At 59.8% G+C, this 16,476-nt stretch overlaps 1 protein-coding gene across 1 annotated transcript in view; it reads right to left on the bottom strand.

Annotated features, from left to right (window-relative positions):
* Positions 1 to 7,991, bottom strand: part of MYOM2 (myomesin 2) — an 85,119-nt gene extending 77,128 nt beyond the window's left edge. Inside the window, exons 1-2 of the mRNA XM_066380064.1 lie at positions 7,865 to 7,991; positions 1,832 to 1,950 (exon numbers count right to left, since the gene is read on the bottom strand). Coding sequence (XP_066236161.1) covers positions 1,832 to 1,938 — 107 coding nt within the window. The 5' untranslated portion in view covers positions 1,939 to 1,950; positions 7,865 to 7,991. The remainder of the gene's footprint in view (positions 1 to 1,831; positions 1,951 to 7,864) is intronic.
* Positions 7,992 to 16,476: the final 8,485 nt, after the last annotated feature.

Raw genomic sequence — 16,476 nt, 5'->3', positions numbered from 1 at the left:
GTACGCAAATGTGTGCATGTACGTGCATACTTACATATGTACATGCATGCACCCATGCAAGTACACACATGTGCACTAGCATGCACCCCTGCACATACTATCTGTGAGCATGTGTGCACAGGCACATATATCCACACGTGCACACACACATGCACATGGGCACAGGCACACACCCAAAGCCACATCCCTCTGCAGCCCAGTCCCCCTGTTTGCACAGGCCCACCCTCAAGGGACCCTGTCACACACGGAGCTCCCGCCTCCACTCAGTGTCAGCCTGCACCACCCACGGCTCTGGCGGAACGCCACGATTATATATATCTTCCTGACATGAAGCGCCCTGAGGCTGTCAGGAGGGGCCGTGAATGTTTGGCTTTGTTGGTTACAGGGATGACAACTGAACACAAGGACCATAGGCATTTCTAAATATAGGGCGCTGGTGACATGTGCACAGGCACCCCAGGCTGGGGCACCCCACGCCTGCAGCGTCTCCCTCCTGCAGCCCAGCCTCTCACCGCCCCCCTGAAACCCTGCTGTCCACTGTGCTGTCCACTGGAACTGCTGTCCCCTGTGCTGGCCCACTAGAACTGCTGTCCACTCTGCTGTCCACTGTGCTGGCCCACTAGAACTGCTGTCCCCTGTGCTGGCCCACTAGAACTGCTGTCCACTCTGCTGTCCACTGTGCTGTCCCAGTAGAACTGCTATCCACTCTGCTGTCCACTGTGCTGTCCACTAAAACTGCTGTCCACTCTGCTGTCCACTGTGCTGGCCCACTAGAACTGCTGTCCACTCTGCTGTCCACTGTGCTGGCCCACTAGAACTGCTGTCCACTCTGCTGTCCACTGTGCTGGCCCACTAGAACTGCTATCCACTCTGCTGTCCACTGTGCTGTCCACTAGAACTGCTGTCCACTCTGCTGTCCACTGTGCTGTCCCACTAGAACTGCTATCCACTCTGCTGTCCACTGTGCTGTCCACTAAAACTGCTGTCCACTCTGCTGTCCACTGTGCTGGCCCACTAGAACTGCTGTCCACTCTGCTGTCCACTGTGCTGGCCCACTAGAACTGCTGTCCACTCTGCTGTCCACTGTGCTGGCCCACTAGAACTGCTATCCACTCTGCTGTCCACTGTGCTGTCCACTAGAACTGCTGTCCACCAGGCTGTCCACGGGGCTGGCTCAGTAAAAATGAGCTGCAGGTCCCGGAGGACACCAGACTTGTAAACGTACAGAAGAAGTTGTGGCATGACCCCAGCCTATAATTCAGAGAATCAGTCCACTTCTCGCTACATTTCCTGTTAATGCAGCAAAGTTATTACAGAGTCAGCATCCATCAATCTTTATCATCCCATAGACTCCCTCCCACTCACATCTTTCCCATATCCCTGGCTCTTTGGTGACGTTCTAGACTCCAGTTTCTAGAAGACGTGTGAAGAAGACAAAGTCAATGAGCACTTACTGAAGAATCCCTGTCCTCCCCCTGATCTAACCAGGGCTCAGAGCCAGTCTACGAGGGTCTACCAGTATCTACCAGGGTCTACCAATATCTACCAGGGCTCAGAGCCAGTCTACCAGGTCTACCAGTATCTACCAGTATCTACCAGGGTCTACCATGACGCCATGCAACACTCCACACATCATCTGCTGCCCAGCGGGGTCGGCCACATCCCCCCTCTGGCACTGAAAAGGGGCATCAGGACAGGGAGCATTGCCACCTCTGACCCTCCCCGAACAGGCCACCCCAGGGTGCAGGGGACCGGAGAACGCTTCCTGCCCTCCAGTGCTGGACACCCCTCACGGAGACCCTATGCGTCCAACCCGCGAATCCCAGCTTACTTTTTCGCTGCATATTCGCTCAGGAGGTACCGCGCTTGAATGTCACGGTACGACTGGTCGAAGTGTTTGTGTCTCTTCTGGTAGAAGGGCACAGCGACGAGGGACATCTTGGGGCGCGCCTGCGGATGGAGAGTGACAAACAGCCCTGAGGCCCTGTGGGAACCTGGTCCTGCGATGACTGCCTGACATATCGTGCGTCGCCGCCAAGGAAAAGCAGTCGGCTCCAGTCAGCAGAGCCCAGAGGGGTGGTGAACGGACGGCGAGAGAAGTGCGGCTCCTCTTAAACTGGAGTCTGGACGCCTGCGACGCTCCCTGCCACCCGGGCGCACGGGCTGTTCACTTCCACGCAGTGAGAAGGGAGGGGCTCTATGTTTCGTTTAACTGTGAACCCCACGAATATTTTTAGAACGCCTGGTTCTGTTCAAGGCCACGCCGGTGAAGAGGATAAAGATAATTACAACACGGATTAGACGGTAGACACGCACTTAGGACACAAGGGCAGAGGGACACCAGGCGCTCCCAGAGGGGAGAGGGGACCCGCAGCTGACGAGGAGGGGGTCGGAAGGGGTCCCCACGGTAGGTGACATCTGGGAAGAGCCGTGACGGGTGGGCAGGCGGGGCTGGAAGGAAGGGCACCCCGTGAGCAGGTGCTCAGAGGAGCTCGGGAGATGTGTGGGAGCCAGAGGAGCAGTCCCTCGGAGAGACGGACCCCAGGGCCACCTTCGTGTCTGCCGCCAGAGCTGGGAGTCCCCGCCGCTGGGGGGGGGGGGCTGGAGGAAGGGAATTAAGTCTCCAGGACGCCTCCCAGATCCATTCCTCCGAAGTCACGCCTCACAGGTTCCCCGGGGAGGGGGGGGGCAGGGAGCGGGGACCGAGCCCCAGGAGAAAGCCAAGGGGCGGTGGGGGGGGGGGGGTGAGCACATTCTGGTTAAATTATCGCCAAGCAAGAGCGAGCTGGACTCCATCTGGGATGGGATCTGGGAGCTGAAATAGCGCAGGTGCTAGACGGCATATGTTCACCCAAAATTAGTGAAATGCCGGCTTTCCGGGTTATTTGGCCCTAAAAGAACTGTATTCCTACATCTCTGTGATTGCTGGTGTCTCAAATAGCAAGGGAAAGAACGCCCCCAAATCTGAGCTCCGAACTGTCATTTGTGTTTAAATTAAAATAACCTGCCCTGTCTGACCAGGTGGTGGCACAGTGGATAGAGCATTGGACTGGGATGTGGAGGACCCAGGTTCAAAACCCCGGGGTCGCCAGCTTGAGTGCAGGCTCACCAGCTTAAGTGAGGGGTCCCTGGCTTGAGCCCAAGGTCACTGGCTTGAGCAAGGGGTCACTCGCTCTGCTGTAGCCCCCCCATCAAGGCACATATGAGGAAGCAATCAATGAACAACTAAGGTGCCACAACAAAGAATCAATGCTTCTCATCTCTCTCCCTTCCTGTCTCTCTGTCCCTATCTGTCCCTCTCTCTGTCTCTGTCAATAAGTAAATAAATAACTAAAATAATCTGCCCTGATTTAAAGAGGGGCCTCTGGGGCGAGGCCCTGGACCCAGGCTTGGGGGGCGCCCCTCACACGGAGCACGGGGCAGGACAGGGAGCAGGAGAGCCAGGCCCAGCTCCGCTGCACCGTCCTCAGCTTCTCTCTCCACCGCTGAGCAGACCGTGTGCTCCAGCCACCCTCCTCATGATCCCTCTCCTCCGGACCGGGAGGGCCCAGAGTCCCAGAGCACAGAGCTTACCTGGGCAGACCCTTAGGGATGACCCAAACCTCTGTGCCCCTGGGTAGGGGTGAGGGGACGGTGGCCAGAGAGAGACATGATTCCCCCAAAGACACGTGGGAAGGGCTGGCCCACCAGCAGTCCTCAGACTTCCATTTCCGGGCATTTCACACCGCCCCACACTCACTTAGCTCAGCATGTCCTCTTAAAACTCAAGCAGTCGACCAACCCCCCGCCCCCATGCCCAGCAGGTGTTTTCCGGGACGCTGGCATCGGTCGACTATCAAGCTGCCACAGAATAGCGCACATAGCAGGACACAATACCAGCACGTCCCGTCCACCCGCGGCAGTTTCGGAAGAGGTGTTAGAATGTCAAGGTCAAGCACACAGGTTGTGACGTCGGACAGACCCGGGGCCCAGCCGCACTCCAGCACGCCTCGTCCGTCTGACCATGACATTCACCCGCGTCTGGAGGGCGCAGGCACTGGGCTGGCTTGTGACTGTGGCTGTGGACCCGAACTTGGTAATAGAGCTGAAAGAATGCCTAGACCGCTTCCACATTTGAAGGATCCCAGGGACAAAGAAGTGGGATCCAACGTCTTCAGTCATCGCGAGCATCCCACACCCGGCCCGGAGGCCGCCCGGGGGGTGCCGGTGAGGTTCACGGACCTGAAGCCAGACCCTAGTGGGGGGACACGTTTGACCACTTGGGGCCAGTGTCCTCTCTGAGACTTCCAGTCGCTCCTGCACTCGCGGAGGAGCACCCACTGCAGCAGGGACCCAGGACCCACGCAGATGGTCACGTCCCCGCACCCCGTGTGCCCAGCCCCGGGTGGGCTTCATCTCCAAATCTGCTTGTGTTTCCTGGCAACACAGAGTCCAGAATGGCCGAGGTGACAGGAGAGGGTGAGCCGTGTTGAGAAGTCTGCACTGTGGCCACCAGCACCCCCAGAAGAGGGTAGTCCAGGCTCACGGGGACCCAGTGTTCCGAGGGTCAGCACTGCCCAGAGCCGATGTGGCCACCAGCACCCCCAGAAGAGGGCAGCCACGTGCACGGGGACCCAGTGTTCCGAGGGTCAGCACTGCCCAGAGCCGATGGCTGGCCCTCCCTCCTGGGTTGCAGGGTCAGCACCTCGCACATGACGGACTGAGCTCGGTGCGTGGCTGTGTGGGCCTGGAGGTCCCGACAGGGCCCGTGAGGATGTGAGGAGGCCACCCTGTGGCGGTCAGGACCTGCGGCTGGAATCGCGGTCTGCGGCCGGGGTTCCTCGCTCTGCCTTGTGGACGCCACAGCTGTCTCTCCAGAGACAGTCCTGCATTGACCCCCCGTCCCTGGCTCCCTGGGGGACAGCGCTCTGAGGGCCCCCATGAGGGTCAGCACTGCCCAGCTCGGCTCGGGGACTCGGCACAACCATCTGTCACCCACACGCGTTTGGAGCTCGTGCTGCGTGCCGGCCCAGCCGGCACGCGGACCCGGGCACCCCGAGGAGGAAACGCCTCAGAGAGCGTCCGCCGCAGGGACGGAGTGGGCTCGCGGCTCCGTGCCTTGGTCCCCACGCCACTTGCTGCACCAACATTGATCAATCTCACACCAAACCAGACACGTCGGCAGGACCCGGCGGCCCGAGTCCCCCTGGGCCACGTGTCTGTGCTTGGCTCCCTCTCTCCACGCCGCCGCCGCGGGCCCCAGGGGTCAGGACCGCCCGGCTGGCCCAGACAGGGTGACACGCTCTCAGGGAAGCACGCTCCATGGGGCTCGGCAGGTGCCAGAGTGCCGCCCCGGAGTCACGGGCCACCAGGAAGGACCCGCTCTGATGACACCAGAAAGAAAAGGGAATGGTGGGGCCGAGCAGCCCCAGACCCCTTGGGGACTCCCAGGGGAAGTCACCCCAACACGTGCCGAGTCTCCTCCCCACAGCCACTCACAGCAGGGACAGCAGCCCTTCCTCAGACACAGCTCCGGTGTCAGTCCCCTGGGACGGAGGGGCCTCGGGAGCCCTGGACACCGTCAGCAACCAGGTGACCCGTCCAGCTCTCGGGCCTCAGTCTGCTTTGCTGAGAAACGGGGTGGGAGGGGCTCACATTCCCTCAGCTCTGGCGTGTGTGTGGATCTGCGGCCCTGGTTACAACGAGTGGAGGTGACAGGCCATCGCCAGTGGCCTCGTCCTCCCACGTCACCAGTGGAGACCAGGAGCAGCCCCACCCATGGGTTTTGGTTTTCTCAGCAAATGAGAACCAAATTCGCCTTGGCCAGTTGGCTCAGCAGTAGAGCGTCGGCCCAGCGTGTGGAAGTCTTGGGTTCGATTCTTGGTCAGGGCACACAGGAGAAGCGCCCATCTGCTTCTCCACCCCTCCCCCTCTCCTTCCTCTCTGTCTCTCTCTTCCCCTCCCGCAGCCATGGCTTAAATGGTTCAAGCAAAGTTGGCCCGGGCACTGAGGATGGCTCAGTTGCTGAGCAACAGAGTAGCAACCCCAGATGGGCAGAGCCTGGTCAGGGCACATGCGGGAGTCTGTCTCTCTGCCTCCCTTCCTCTCACATAATATAAAAATTTTAAAAATAATTAAAAGAAAAAAGAACCAAATTCACACAGTTTGACGGTGAACGATCTCATGCCGTCCTGGTTCAGATCTCGAGCTACCTGTGGACACTGGCCCAGGTCCCTGGTTTGCCCGGGACAGACCTCTGACTCTGCCCCCCGCCCACGGCCCCCAACGCTCCTGACGCCCGGGTTTGTCACAGCAAGTGAAACGTGAGCCGGCCCTCAAGTCCAGGGATGGTGTGTCCGGGCCACGCTCAGGCTAATCCCTTCCTGTGAGCACTACTGGGAACCCATCTCTCCTGCTGCCAAGAGGGTTTTAATTTCTGAAAACACTTCAGCTCCAACGCACTGACTTCCATCTAACAAGAGAAACGGCTGTTTGGGCCGCTTAGGCGGTCCGAGTCGACAAACACAGCAAATCACGGCTTTTCCAGGGGGACAGGAAGGGGTGGCCGGCATCTAGAGGGGTGCACCCCTAGCAACTAGGCCCTCAGCCCCAGGACGGGCTTTCTCGGGCTCGTTCACATCGGGGACCACCTGGCACTGAGGGAAAGCTAACGGAGCCCCGAACCATTCTCCAGTCACCGTCCAGACACGCCCAGGAGGCCTGGCGTCTGACGCCCAGCAGCCCGTCCACAAGCACGGCTCCACGGCAACCGGAGGTCCTGCAACCACCCGCCTCCCCACGCGGCCACCAGCCCTCGCCCCCGGGGCCCGACTCCCTCTGAGGCCTGGCTGCATCCGCAGACCAGGAGCACACGGCCACCCAGATGGACCGCTGCCACGTCACGGGTCCACAGAATTAAAAACAAATCGATAGTTACAGAGATCTGTCCATCTGTGAGTTTTCCCACATACACCCCCCCACACACACACAGATTCTCCTTGTTTGAGGGAAGAGCGGCCACGGAGTGGACAGGCCGTCCCACAGGTCAGCTTCAGGTTCACTCCCCCAAAAAGCAGCCGGACTCCGTTTACTAAAGAACTCCTCAAGTCACCTTTGCCCCCCGACATCTGGCTCCTGCTCAGTCAGAAGGACAGTGGGACCAGCAGGGAGGGGGCAGGAAGCCCTCCCACCCCTGCACCCCACTCTCCTCCTTCGCTGCCACCCCCACCCCCGCCCCCGCCCGGCCGCTGGGTGCAGGGACCCGGCCTCTTTCGGGAAGCTGGGATCTCGGTGAAACCGAGCCGGACATGTGCAGGGTCATCACACGTCAGGGCACAGAGCAGAAAGCACCGAGAGTGCCACCGCTCTGCGGGGACACCTGACACAGCACTGGCTACCCTCCTGTCCCCTTGGCACCAGGGTCCAAGTCTGTGACTCATGGCCTCGTTCCTTTTTTCCTTAGAAAACATCCCGTTCTACTTCACAGCTCCTCACATCTGCGTCCTCGACACAGACCCTGTCCTTCTGAGACTCACGAGAACTGTGGATGGGAACCCACTGACCGGGGGCCCCGAGGGGGCCTGTTCCAGAACCGGGTCAGTGCCCGCAGTGCCGGGAGAGACGCTGGCACATTTGACAGCAAAGACCTCGGCTGCCGGAAATAAAGACACTGTTCAGCAAAGACCTCGGCTACTGGAAATAAAGACACTGTTAGCATCTAGCCAAGAAAGACAGACCTGAGATTGGACCATTTGGGGTTGTTTTTTCTGTGCAGGTTAAGTCTTCTCTGCCCTGAAATGGGTCCACGCGGGCAGCCTCATGCACGAGGTGTCACGCTCCTGCCCACGCCTCGAACCGGGGAAGGAAAGAGGACACGGAAACTCACCGAGAGGAGAGGACAGTGGCAGAGGGGGCGGCCGTGCTGCCCGGCTCACCCAGCTCCGGGCTCCGCGGCGAAGGAGAACCCAGGTCTCCCCACAGAGCCCGTCCCGCCCCATTTATGGCCAAGGAGCTGCTATAAATAGACACATGGCCGTGGCCCAAACCGACACCCACGCAGGAAGCACTGCCAGTCTGGGGAGGAAGCAGGTCCCGTCCCGTCGGAAACAGTCCCATCGGAGAGTGAAAGTCACTGAGCGCTCTTGCCCATTCCCGGGAAACGGGGACCACCCTGCCGGTGACCAGCAGGAGGACAGGGCGCCCACATCCTTACGCACGCTAGCTCTGAAAACACAAGTGTGTGGACTCGCTTCCAGCCCTGGTCGGAGACAGGTCCCGGGCACAGAGACGGGACGTCTGCGAGTCTTCCCTGACGGCCGGAGTCCCACCAGCACACTGCCTCGTTAGCCCGGGCACCGAATGCAGGGGAACCGAACGGGGGGGGGGGGGGCTGCAGCTGGGGGGGGCTCTGCAGCTGGCGGGGGGGGGGGTCTGCAGCTGGGGGGGGCTCTGCAGCTGGCGGGGGGCTCTGCAGCTGGCGGGGGGGCTCTGCAGCTGGGGGGGCTCTGCAGCGGGGGGGGGGGGGGGGGGGTCTGCAGCTGGGGGGGGCTCTGCAGCTGGTGGGGGGGGGTCTGCAGCTGGCGGGGGGGCTCTGCAGCTGGGGGGGCTCTGCAGCGGGGGTGGGGGGGGTCTGCAGCTGGGGGGGGGCTCTGCAGCTGGGGGGGGCCCTGCAGCTGGCGGGGGGGGGGGGTCTGCAGCTGGGGGGGGCTCTGCAGCTGTGGGGGGTCTGCAGCTGGGGGGTCTGCAGCTGGGGGGGGCTCTGCAGCTGGCGGGGGGGGGCTCTGCAGCTGGGGGGGGCTCTGCAGCTGGCGGGGGGGCGGCTCTGCAGCTGTTTGTCTGTTTCTTTTCCATTTCAGAAACTGCTTGAGGGTTCTGCTTGCTTTCACCCCGGGCCCTGAAAGGGGCCCAGCCCTGCCCCGTCGGCAGATCACATCTTATTTATAGTGATGCCCAGACGATGCCGCTGCCTCCAGACCCCTCAGAGAGCGAACGGCAGAGGGTGTCCACCTATTGGCAGGGCTCACGGCCGAGTATAAATAACACAGCACTGGCACGCCCGTGGGCTGGACCCTGGCCTGTGTGGCCAAGAGGAGGGGCCCGCGGGGACGGCCCCCTGACCTCAGTCAGACTCCAGAGAGCGGGTTCCCGCCACGGCTTACCCCCCGGAGGCCAGCTGGTCAGCCTCCCTGGGGCCGTTTCCCCATCCGTAAAACCCGTGTAATTCCAGCTAACTCATACAAGTTGTTGCAAAAATCAGAGGAAACAGCCCATGGCAAGTCCCTGGGAGCCCTTAAACCTCCATGTTCCCCCATCTCATGAGTCAGAAACAGCCGGACCAGCCCCCCACGTCAGTCAGTGAGTCAGACAGACAGACACAGACTGGGTCCCCCACACGCTCCCTCGGGGACGGCGCATTTTAAGCACACTGCGAACTCCCCTCAGCACTCTGACGGCCGGCGTTTCATTTATCAGCGTGACCTCCGTCCATCAGCGCCCCCTCCTTCCGGGAGCCGCCCCGCCCTCTTCCGGGAGCCGCCCCGCCCTCTTCCGGGAGCCGCCCCGCCCTCTTCCGGGAGCCGCCCCGCCCTCTTCCGGGAGCCGCCCCGCCCTCTTCCGGGAGCCGCCCCGCCCTCTTCCGGGGGTCCCACAGCGAGAAGGACAGTTGCAATGCCCGTCTCCCGTCTGCGAGCACCCACCTCGGGCCCGAGCTTCTCGCGAGAAGACACTCTCCGTTCCGGGGTGGGCAGTCTCCTGAAGGGACCCCGAGGCCACCAGCTCCTCACCCCCACGTAGTTCAGGAACTGCTTTCCCCCTCCCCCGATGCAGGAGGCCGCCTTCCTGGAACACAGCATCCGGGGTCCTCGGAGGCCCGGGGACATCACTCAGCAGCAGGCTGGGTCGGGACAGAGTAGGCCCCAGGCAGGCCCGACGTCATCGTCGGGATACAGATCAGCAGGGAACATTTACCGGAAGTGTTCGAAATCGGGTGGAAACTGTAAACCCACAGACGCAAGGAGCCCCACAGCCACCCAGTTCCGGCCACACAAACTGGAAAGGCACCAAGCCGCGTCGTGATCGAACTGCTGAGCACCAGCCGTTGGTGGGACAGCCCCAAAGCGAGGGCAGGAGCGTGGTGTTCGGCGCACAGGGGCTGGACGTGCAGGATCCACGCCACGGCGTCCGCCAGGCCCGCATCCCTCCTCCGCAGGCTGACCTCAGCAGGAGCGGTGACCTCCCCCTCTCGGCCCGGTCACTGTCGTAGACTCTGTGACCCATCACACCCCACCTGCCAGTCCCACCAGGTCACCCACCAAACCAGCCCCAAGGCACCCGCTTATACCGAAGCTCCGCCCAGGCCTGTTCAGAGGACCCTCCCCGTCCACGCCCCCAGCCCCCACCCTGAGGACACCACGCGCTGGGCAGGGCCTGCGTGGGCTGGGCTGCCCTGTCACGCAGCATGTGGCCTCGCCCGCTCTGCGGAAGGCTACACGGAACTTATACTCAGCGAGTCAATCATTCTAAGTCCAGGCTCCGCACGGCTCTCCCTCAGGTCTCTGCCCAGCGTCCCTCACCCCGTGGACGGCATGGACACGTCCCTCAGGCCCCAGACACCGTGACCCTTCCTCCTCCTCCCAGACACCCTCTCCTCTGCTGTCCTCTCTGTGTCCACTGTTGTCACCCAGCTCGGACTGGGTGACCTCCAGCCTGGGACATGCCTCCCTACCCTTCTCTGTATCGTCCAAGCAAACATCTCAGAATGCAAACCTGCTCCGTCACCCCCACCCCTTAAAGCCATTTGTGTCTTAAAGTCAAGACGAACCCTACCTCACGTGTGAACCCTTACGGCAACACGCAAGCACACGTTCCTCCCGGTGAGCAGCTGGCTGGTCTGTCTCACCCACGGGAACGGGAGCCCTGGGGCTCTGTTGACCCTGAACCCCAGGACGCGGCACACCACGTGCTCTGGCAAGACGGGTGCTCACAGAAGGAACAGAGCAAATGCACGCAGCAGCACGCCTCCATCACGTCAGCACGGGACGGGTGGTGACGGCACCGACGCCCGTCCTGAACCGCCAGGTTGCTAGGTCACTCAACGTCTCCGCAGCGCAGGCCAGAGTCTCCCCTGTTCTGTAAACCCAGGCATGTCCTAGGAGACCTGGGCAGCCCTGTGCCCTGCAGGTGCACCACCTCTGGACGTGTCAACAAGGTGGGGTGTGGGGAGCCTTGTGCCCGGGGCCGCGGGGACACGGAGCTCCCGCAGAAGCAGGACGTGGCCCCTGACCGACAGGGCTCACCTGGACCAGTTAGAGGAGGGGAATGTTCTCAGCCGAGAGGAAAACCCCCCCCAAGTCTGCACAACACCCCCCGTGAGAGGGGGGACGGCCGGGGCCCGGGTCACGGGGAGTCTGCAGGGGCGGCCACAACTTCCTCATCGTGATCAAGTGCACGTGGCAGATGTCTCCTGAGGGCGGCGGTCACCGTGGTGCTTTAACACCCTGAGACCTTCCCCCTCACGGACGGCACCGCGACCCACGCTCTGCTCAGAGGTGACACTTACTTCGGCCCCGTGCCTGCACCTGGGAAGTGCCTTGTTCGTCGTGAAAGCCGAGTAATTGTGCTTTTTATTAGATGTGGAGCGTGGCTTCTGTCCCATGGGTGCTGTCTCCAGGTTTCTATTTACGGAGACGGCCCTGCGCTAATGGGCAGTTTATCTCCACGTGTCACTAAATAATCACCGCGGGGCTCGAGAGCACAGGGCTGGCCGGGCCGAGCTATCGCCAAGGGGCTGGCGCCAGGCCTGGTCTCATGCTTGCTAATCTGGGGCCGAGGCTGCGTGACCCCGGAGAAGCCTCTTCAGCTGCCCGGGGCCTTGGCTTCTCCGCTGGTAAAGTGAGAGCTGGATTAGAGGATCCTCGTGTAAACCCCAGCATGCTACGGTCTCAGTCCTGGAGGCCGTGCCCGGGGAAGGGGCCTTAGCATGCAGGGTCAGAGCCCACCGGCTCAGAGCAGGACGCAGGATGCCGGACGTCGTGCCAAGAGGATTCCGTTCCAAGAGTGCGTAAGGGCTGAAAGACTGCAGGCACGGCCACGAACCGCGTGCTTACAAGAATGGTCGGCGGGTGTAATCATGTAAAACTGGATGGGAGGCACCGGCAGCACCCGGCTGGCAGGGCACCCTGTCCCGGGAGAGCAAGCTGGCACACGTGTGCCCCTGGGCTCAGCTGAGGTGGGCGTGCAGGGGAGGCTGAGATAGGCCGAGGGCCAGCCTCTCAGGGCCGGACAGAACACTGGCTGTCACCTCGCCCGGCCCCTGCTGTTCAGCGTACCAGTGAGCCCACAGAGGTCCAAAGAGGGAAAAAAAAATACTGACCTGGTCACATGGGGTTTGCTCTGCATGGGGGTCTGAACTAAAACTCGCACTCTTGACTTCTAGGCCTTGTGATTTACCCTCCAGAGAGGAGCTGGTTTCCCAGGGGGCTGTCTGGAGCCAGGCCAAGGATGAGGTCAAGGTCGAGGTCAAGGTTGAGGTCAGGATCCAGCTCAGCATATGACTCAGGCCAAACCCCGCTGGGGGGCTGGGGTCGGGGGGCACAGCCAGGGTGAGTCACGGCCTGGGGGGTGCAGTCACGGCCACGTCTGCTGAGACGCTGCTCCGACCGGACACATCAAACACGGCTCTGAGGTCACGCTCCTCCTGATACGTGGAGGTCAGGAGTGGTCACCACACTCAGTGTTGTCTCCTCGTTCCCGAGAGCAGGACACAGTGAGGCACGGGACAGGGACAGGCCTGGGCCCAGACTCCCTCTGCCAGGAACGGGCTGTTAGACCGGGCGGGGCGCGGGAACACCCACTTCTGCACAGGGCGTGGGCCCTGGGTTTCCTTGAGATTGGGGAGCACTCTGTGTCTGGTTTTCCTGGGCCTCCCAGAAACCTCGACCTCACACCACCGGTTACGTCCAGGTCCCCCGAGGACAACCAAGAGCCGCGGCTTCTCAGCCAGCATCACAAAGAGACGAAGGGGCTTGTCCTCGAGGGCAGGGTTGCGGTCCAGGCAACGCTCTCCCACCCCCACCGCCATCGACAGCGGAGCTCCTGACGCCCCCTCGGTTTAGGGGGCGGGGCCAGCCCAGCTCCAGGCAGCCAGCCCACCGGTCACTTCTCAGGCACGTGGGTGGGCTCCTTCAGACCTGGCGGCTGCAGGGGGACAGCCATCGTGGGGCCTCCTCCCACAGCTCCCCAGCAACTCGCAGGAGCCCCGAGCAGCACAGGCCGGTCCACAGGCACGTGACCCGCGTCAGACAGGGCCGTGTGATGGGCATGGATGCCGTTCCAGGCTCGCGTGCTTCAAGTGGTCACGCACCAGCTCAGTGACCTCGGATAAGGCACAGGTCGTGCCACCCAACTCCTCACGCCCCGCTACAGTAACGTCCTGCGATCTGTCTTGGCCCGTGGAAAAGAACAGTCCCTGAATGACACAGACCTCCTAAATCCCATCGTGGGCAGGCGAAGACGCAGGCTGGTCACACGGCCACCGCGGGCAGCGGCGCCGGGAAGAGCATGTTGACTCCCAGACGTCCACTAGGGGGCGCCCCGCACCCGCAGAACCGTCTTCGTCCGCCTGAGAGGGAGCAAGAATCTTACCTGTGTCAATAGCTTGAGAAAGAAATGCAGAAACATCTTATAGAAGTAAAAAGTTATAAGCGAATTTAAATAATTGTTCCCCCAATACTACCTTGTCACTTTGAAAAACATCCTATGAACCCGAACGTGGCTCCAGCTCGTCAGAGTAACAGTAACTGCATCTACCGGGAAACAGAGTGTAAGGGAACTCCAGGTTCAGTGGTGACAGTTTAGTCATTCGCGGCAACTTTTTTTTTCCCCTTTTTTGTTTTAAAGGTTTGATTTATTGATTTTTAAGAGAGAGAGAGAGAGAGAGAGTGAGAGAGAGAAACGGGGGGTGGGAGGGGAGAAGCAGGAAGCATCAACTCTTACAGTAGTTGCTTGTCATATATGCCTTGACCGGGTAAGCCCAGGCCGTTGCCTGTGGACCGGCCTGTGCTGCTCGGGGCTCCTGCGAGTTGCTGGGGAGCCGTGGGGAGGAGGCCCCACGATGGCCGTCCCTCTGCAGCCGCCAGGTCTGAAGGAGCCCACCCACGTGCCTGAGAAGTGACCGGTGGGCTGGCTGCCTGGAGCTGGACTGGCCCCGCCCCCTAAACCGAGGGGGCATCAGGATAAGGCACAGGTCGTGCCACCCAACTCCTCACGCCCCACTACAGTAACGTCCTGCGATCTGTCTTGGCCCGTGGAACCAAACTAGCAACCTCAGCGTTCCAGGTTGACGCTTTATCCACTGCACCACCACAGGCCTGGCCCATTGGCAACAACTTTTACATCAAAAATTAATTTTCAAAAATATGAAGAGGTGTGTGTGTGTGTGTGCGCGCGCGTGTGCACACCTGCATGTGTGTTAATGTGTCTGCATGTGTGTGCATGTCTGTGTGTGTGTGTGTGTATACACACTGCAATGGTTAACTGCAGGTGTCAGCTTGGCTGGGCCATGGTACCCAGGCGTTTGGTCAAACCCCAGTCAAGGTGTTTCTGAGGTTTTGTTTAGATGAGAGTGACTGCTAACAGATTCAGGGCTCAGGGTTTCACTTTGGGGTGACGAAGATTTCTAAAACTGTGTGATGGTTGCACAACCCTGTAAATACACTGAGCACCATTGAATGGTAGGCTCTAAATAGGCGAATTGTGTAGTCTATGAATTACATCTTAATAAAGCTATGATAGAGGTAAATAGGTTAAAATGTTGAAATAAGCAAAAGGTGAGCCTGAAGATCTCTAAGATAACAGAAAACCATAAAAGGGGACATGGGAGATTTTTTTAAATCATTAAACAGAACTTTAGAAATAAAAGTTAAAAATTAAATAACCAAAATTAAGAGAAAAAAAAACAACGATGGGTACATTTAGCTGCAGACTTGACAGTTTAAGAACTATAATATACATCAGACTATGTCATCCAGAGACAAGCATACTAAGAATATAGAGGGGAAAGTGAGAACTATAAAAAAATACTAGTATAAGAGAATCTAACATAAACTTTATTAGTGACCAGATGCAAGACAGGAAGAGGCCCTTCGGAACTGGTGAAAACACCAGTGCACAGACCGCAGAATAAGAGCAAATTCCAAGCAGAACCAAGAAAAAAACTCACACCTGAACTAACCGTGAGGAAACTAACAGAAACCAAACACACACGACATCAATGTCACAGACGCAGAGAACACGGGGGTCGCCCGTCGAGGAGCGAGTGTGAGAACAGCCACGACTCCCGACAGCCCGTGATGGGGAACAGAAACTTCTGGGGGAACCACCAGCCCACCTGAAATTCCAGAGAATGTGTCCAGGAACGAGGACCGTGCACAACCTTTGGGCAAGCAGCACTGAGCGTTGCCACCAGCAATCCGAACAGCAGGACGCGGCCCCACCCGGAGCGTCTGCAGCACAAAACCCACCGAGAACGGGGACAGACACGAGGCCGCTCTCCACAAACCTGGGTCCCGACATTCACGGGAAGTGACGTGGAATCGGGGTGCACTCTGCAGACGTGGAGGACATTCTGGCGAGGTACGCGTCATCGCCCACACTCTCGGGATGTGCCTCTTGTGCGGGGCAGACCGATTTGGGGGAAATAAGGGAGACCTGTTCTGGGAACACTTCACAGAAGTGACGGGTGTTGCGTGGGGCCTGGTCCCACCCAGGACCTGCTTCTGCAGCAGCCCGAGCCAAACAGCATTTATGTGCTTCAAGGGCTGTGGAGACTAAATGGAACAAAAACAAAACAAGTCAGCAGTCAAGACCAGCAGGTGCCCAAACCCAGCATGTCCAGCCCTCTGCGCAGAAGGTCCGCTGACCACTGCTCCCGAGTATCTGACATGCAGGGTGGTGCGGGCTTTCTTCCATTTTCTTTTGTTTCTATTGTGGGTGCAAAAAGTTGCCATATCTATATATTACATTTGCAGATAGTAACTTTTTTTTTTTTTTTGGCAAGGGGCAGGGGAGAGGGGAGAGGGAGGCAGGAAGGGAGAGAGATGAGACGCATCAACTTGTAGTTGCAGCACCTTAGTTGCTCATTGATTGCTTTCTCATATGTGCCTTGACTGGGGGGGGGGGGCTCCAGCCGAGCCAGTGACCCCTTGCTCAAGCCAGTGACCTTGGTCTCAAGCCAGTGACCTTCTTGGGGTCCTGTCTGGGCAAAGTCGTGACCCTCCTGTCTCGTGAAAGGGACATAAACTTCTAAAGTGCTTAAGCCGCTGAGCCCACCTCACGGCTGACACACCAGCTACGGGGCAGCACGGGCACCGTTTCTGTCCCTGGGAACTTGGGGTTCACCAGGATGGCCCGACCTAAAGTGAACCACAAATAAGTGAACAGAGTGGCATGTGATCAACGGAGTCGTGACCAATCTCAGGAATAATTTAAGTGCCTTTAATC

Source organism: Saccopteryx leptura, chromosome 4 (genome assembly GCF_036850995.1).
Source record: "Saccopteryx leptura isolate mSacLep1 chromosome 4, mSacLep1_pri_phased_curated, whole genome shotgun sequence".
Taxonomy (NCBI): Eukaryota; Metazoa; Chordata; class Mammalia; order Chiroptera; family Emballonuridae; genus Saccopteryx; species Saccopteryx leptura.
The sequence above is the reverse complement of the archived record's forward strand: the minus strand, read 5'-3'. Positions and strand labels throughout refer to the sequence as shown.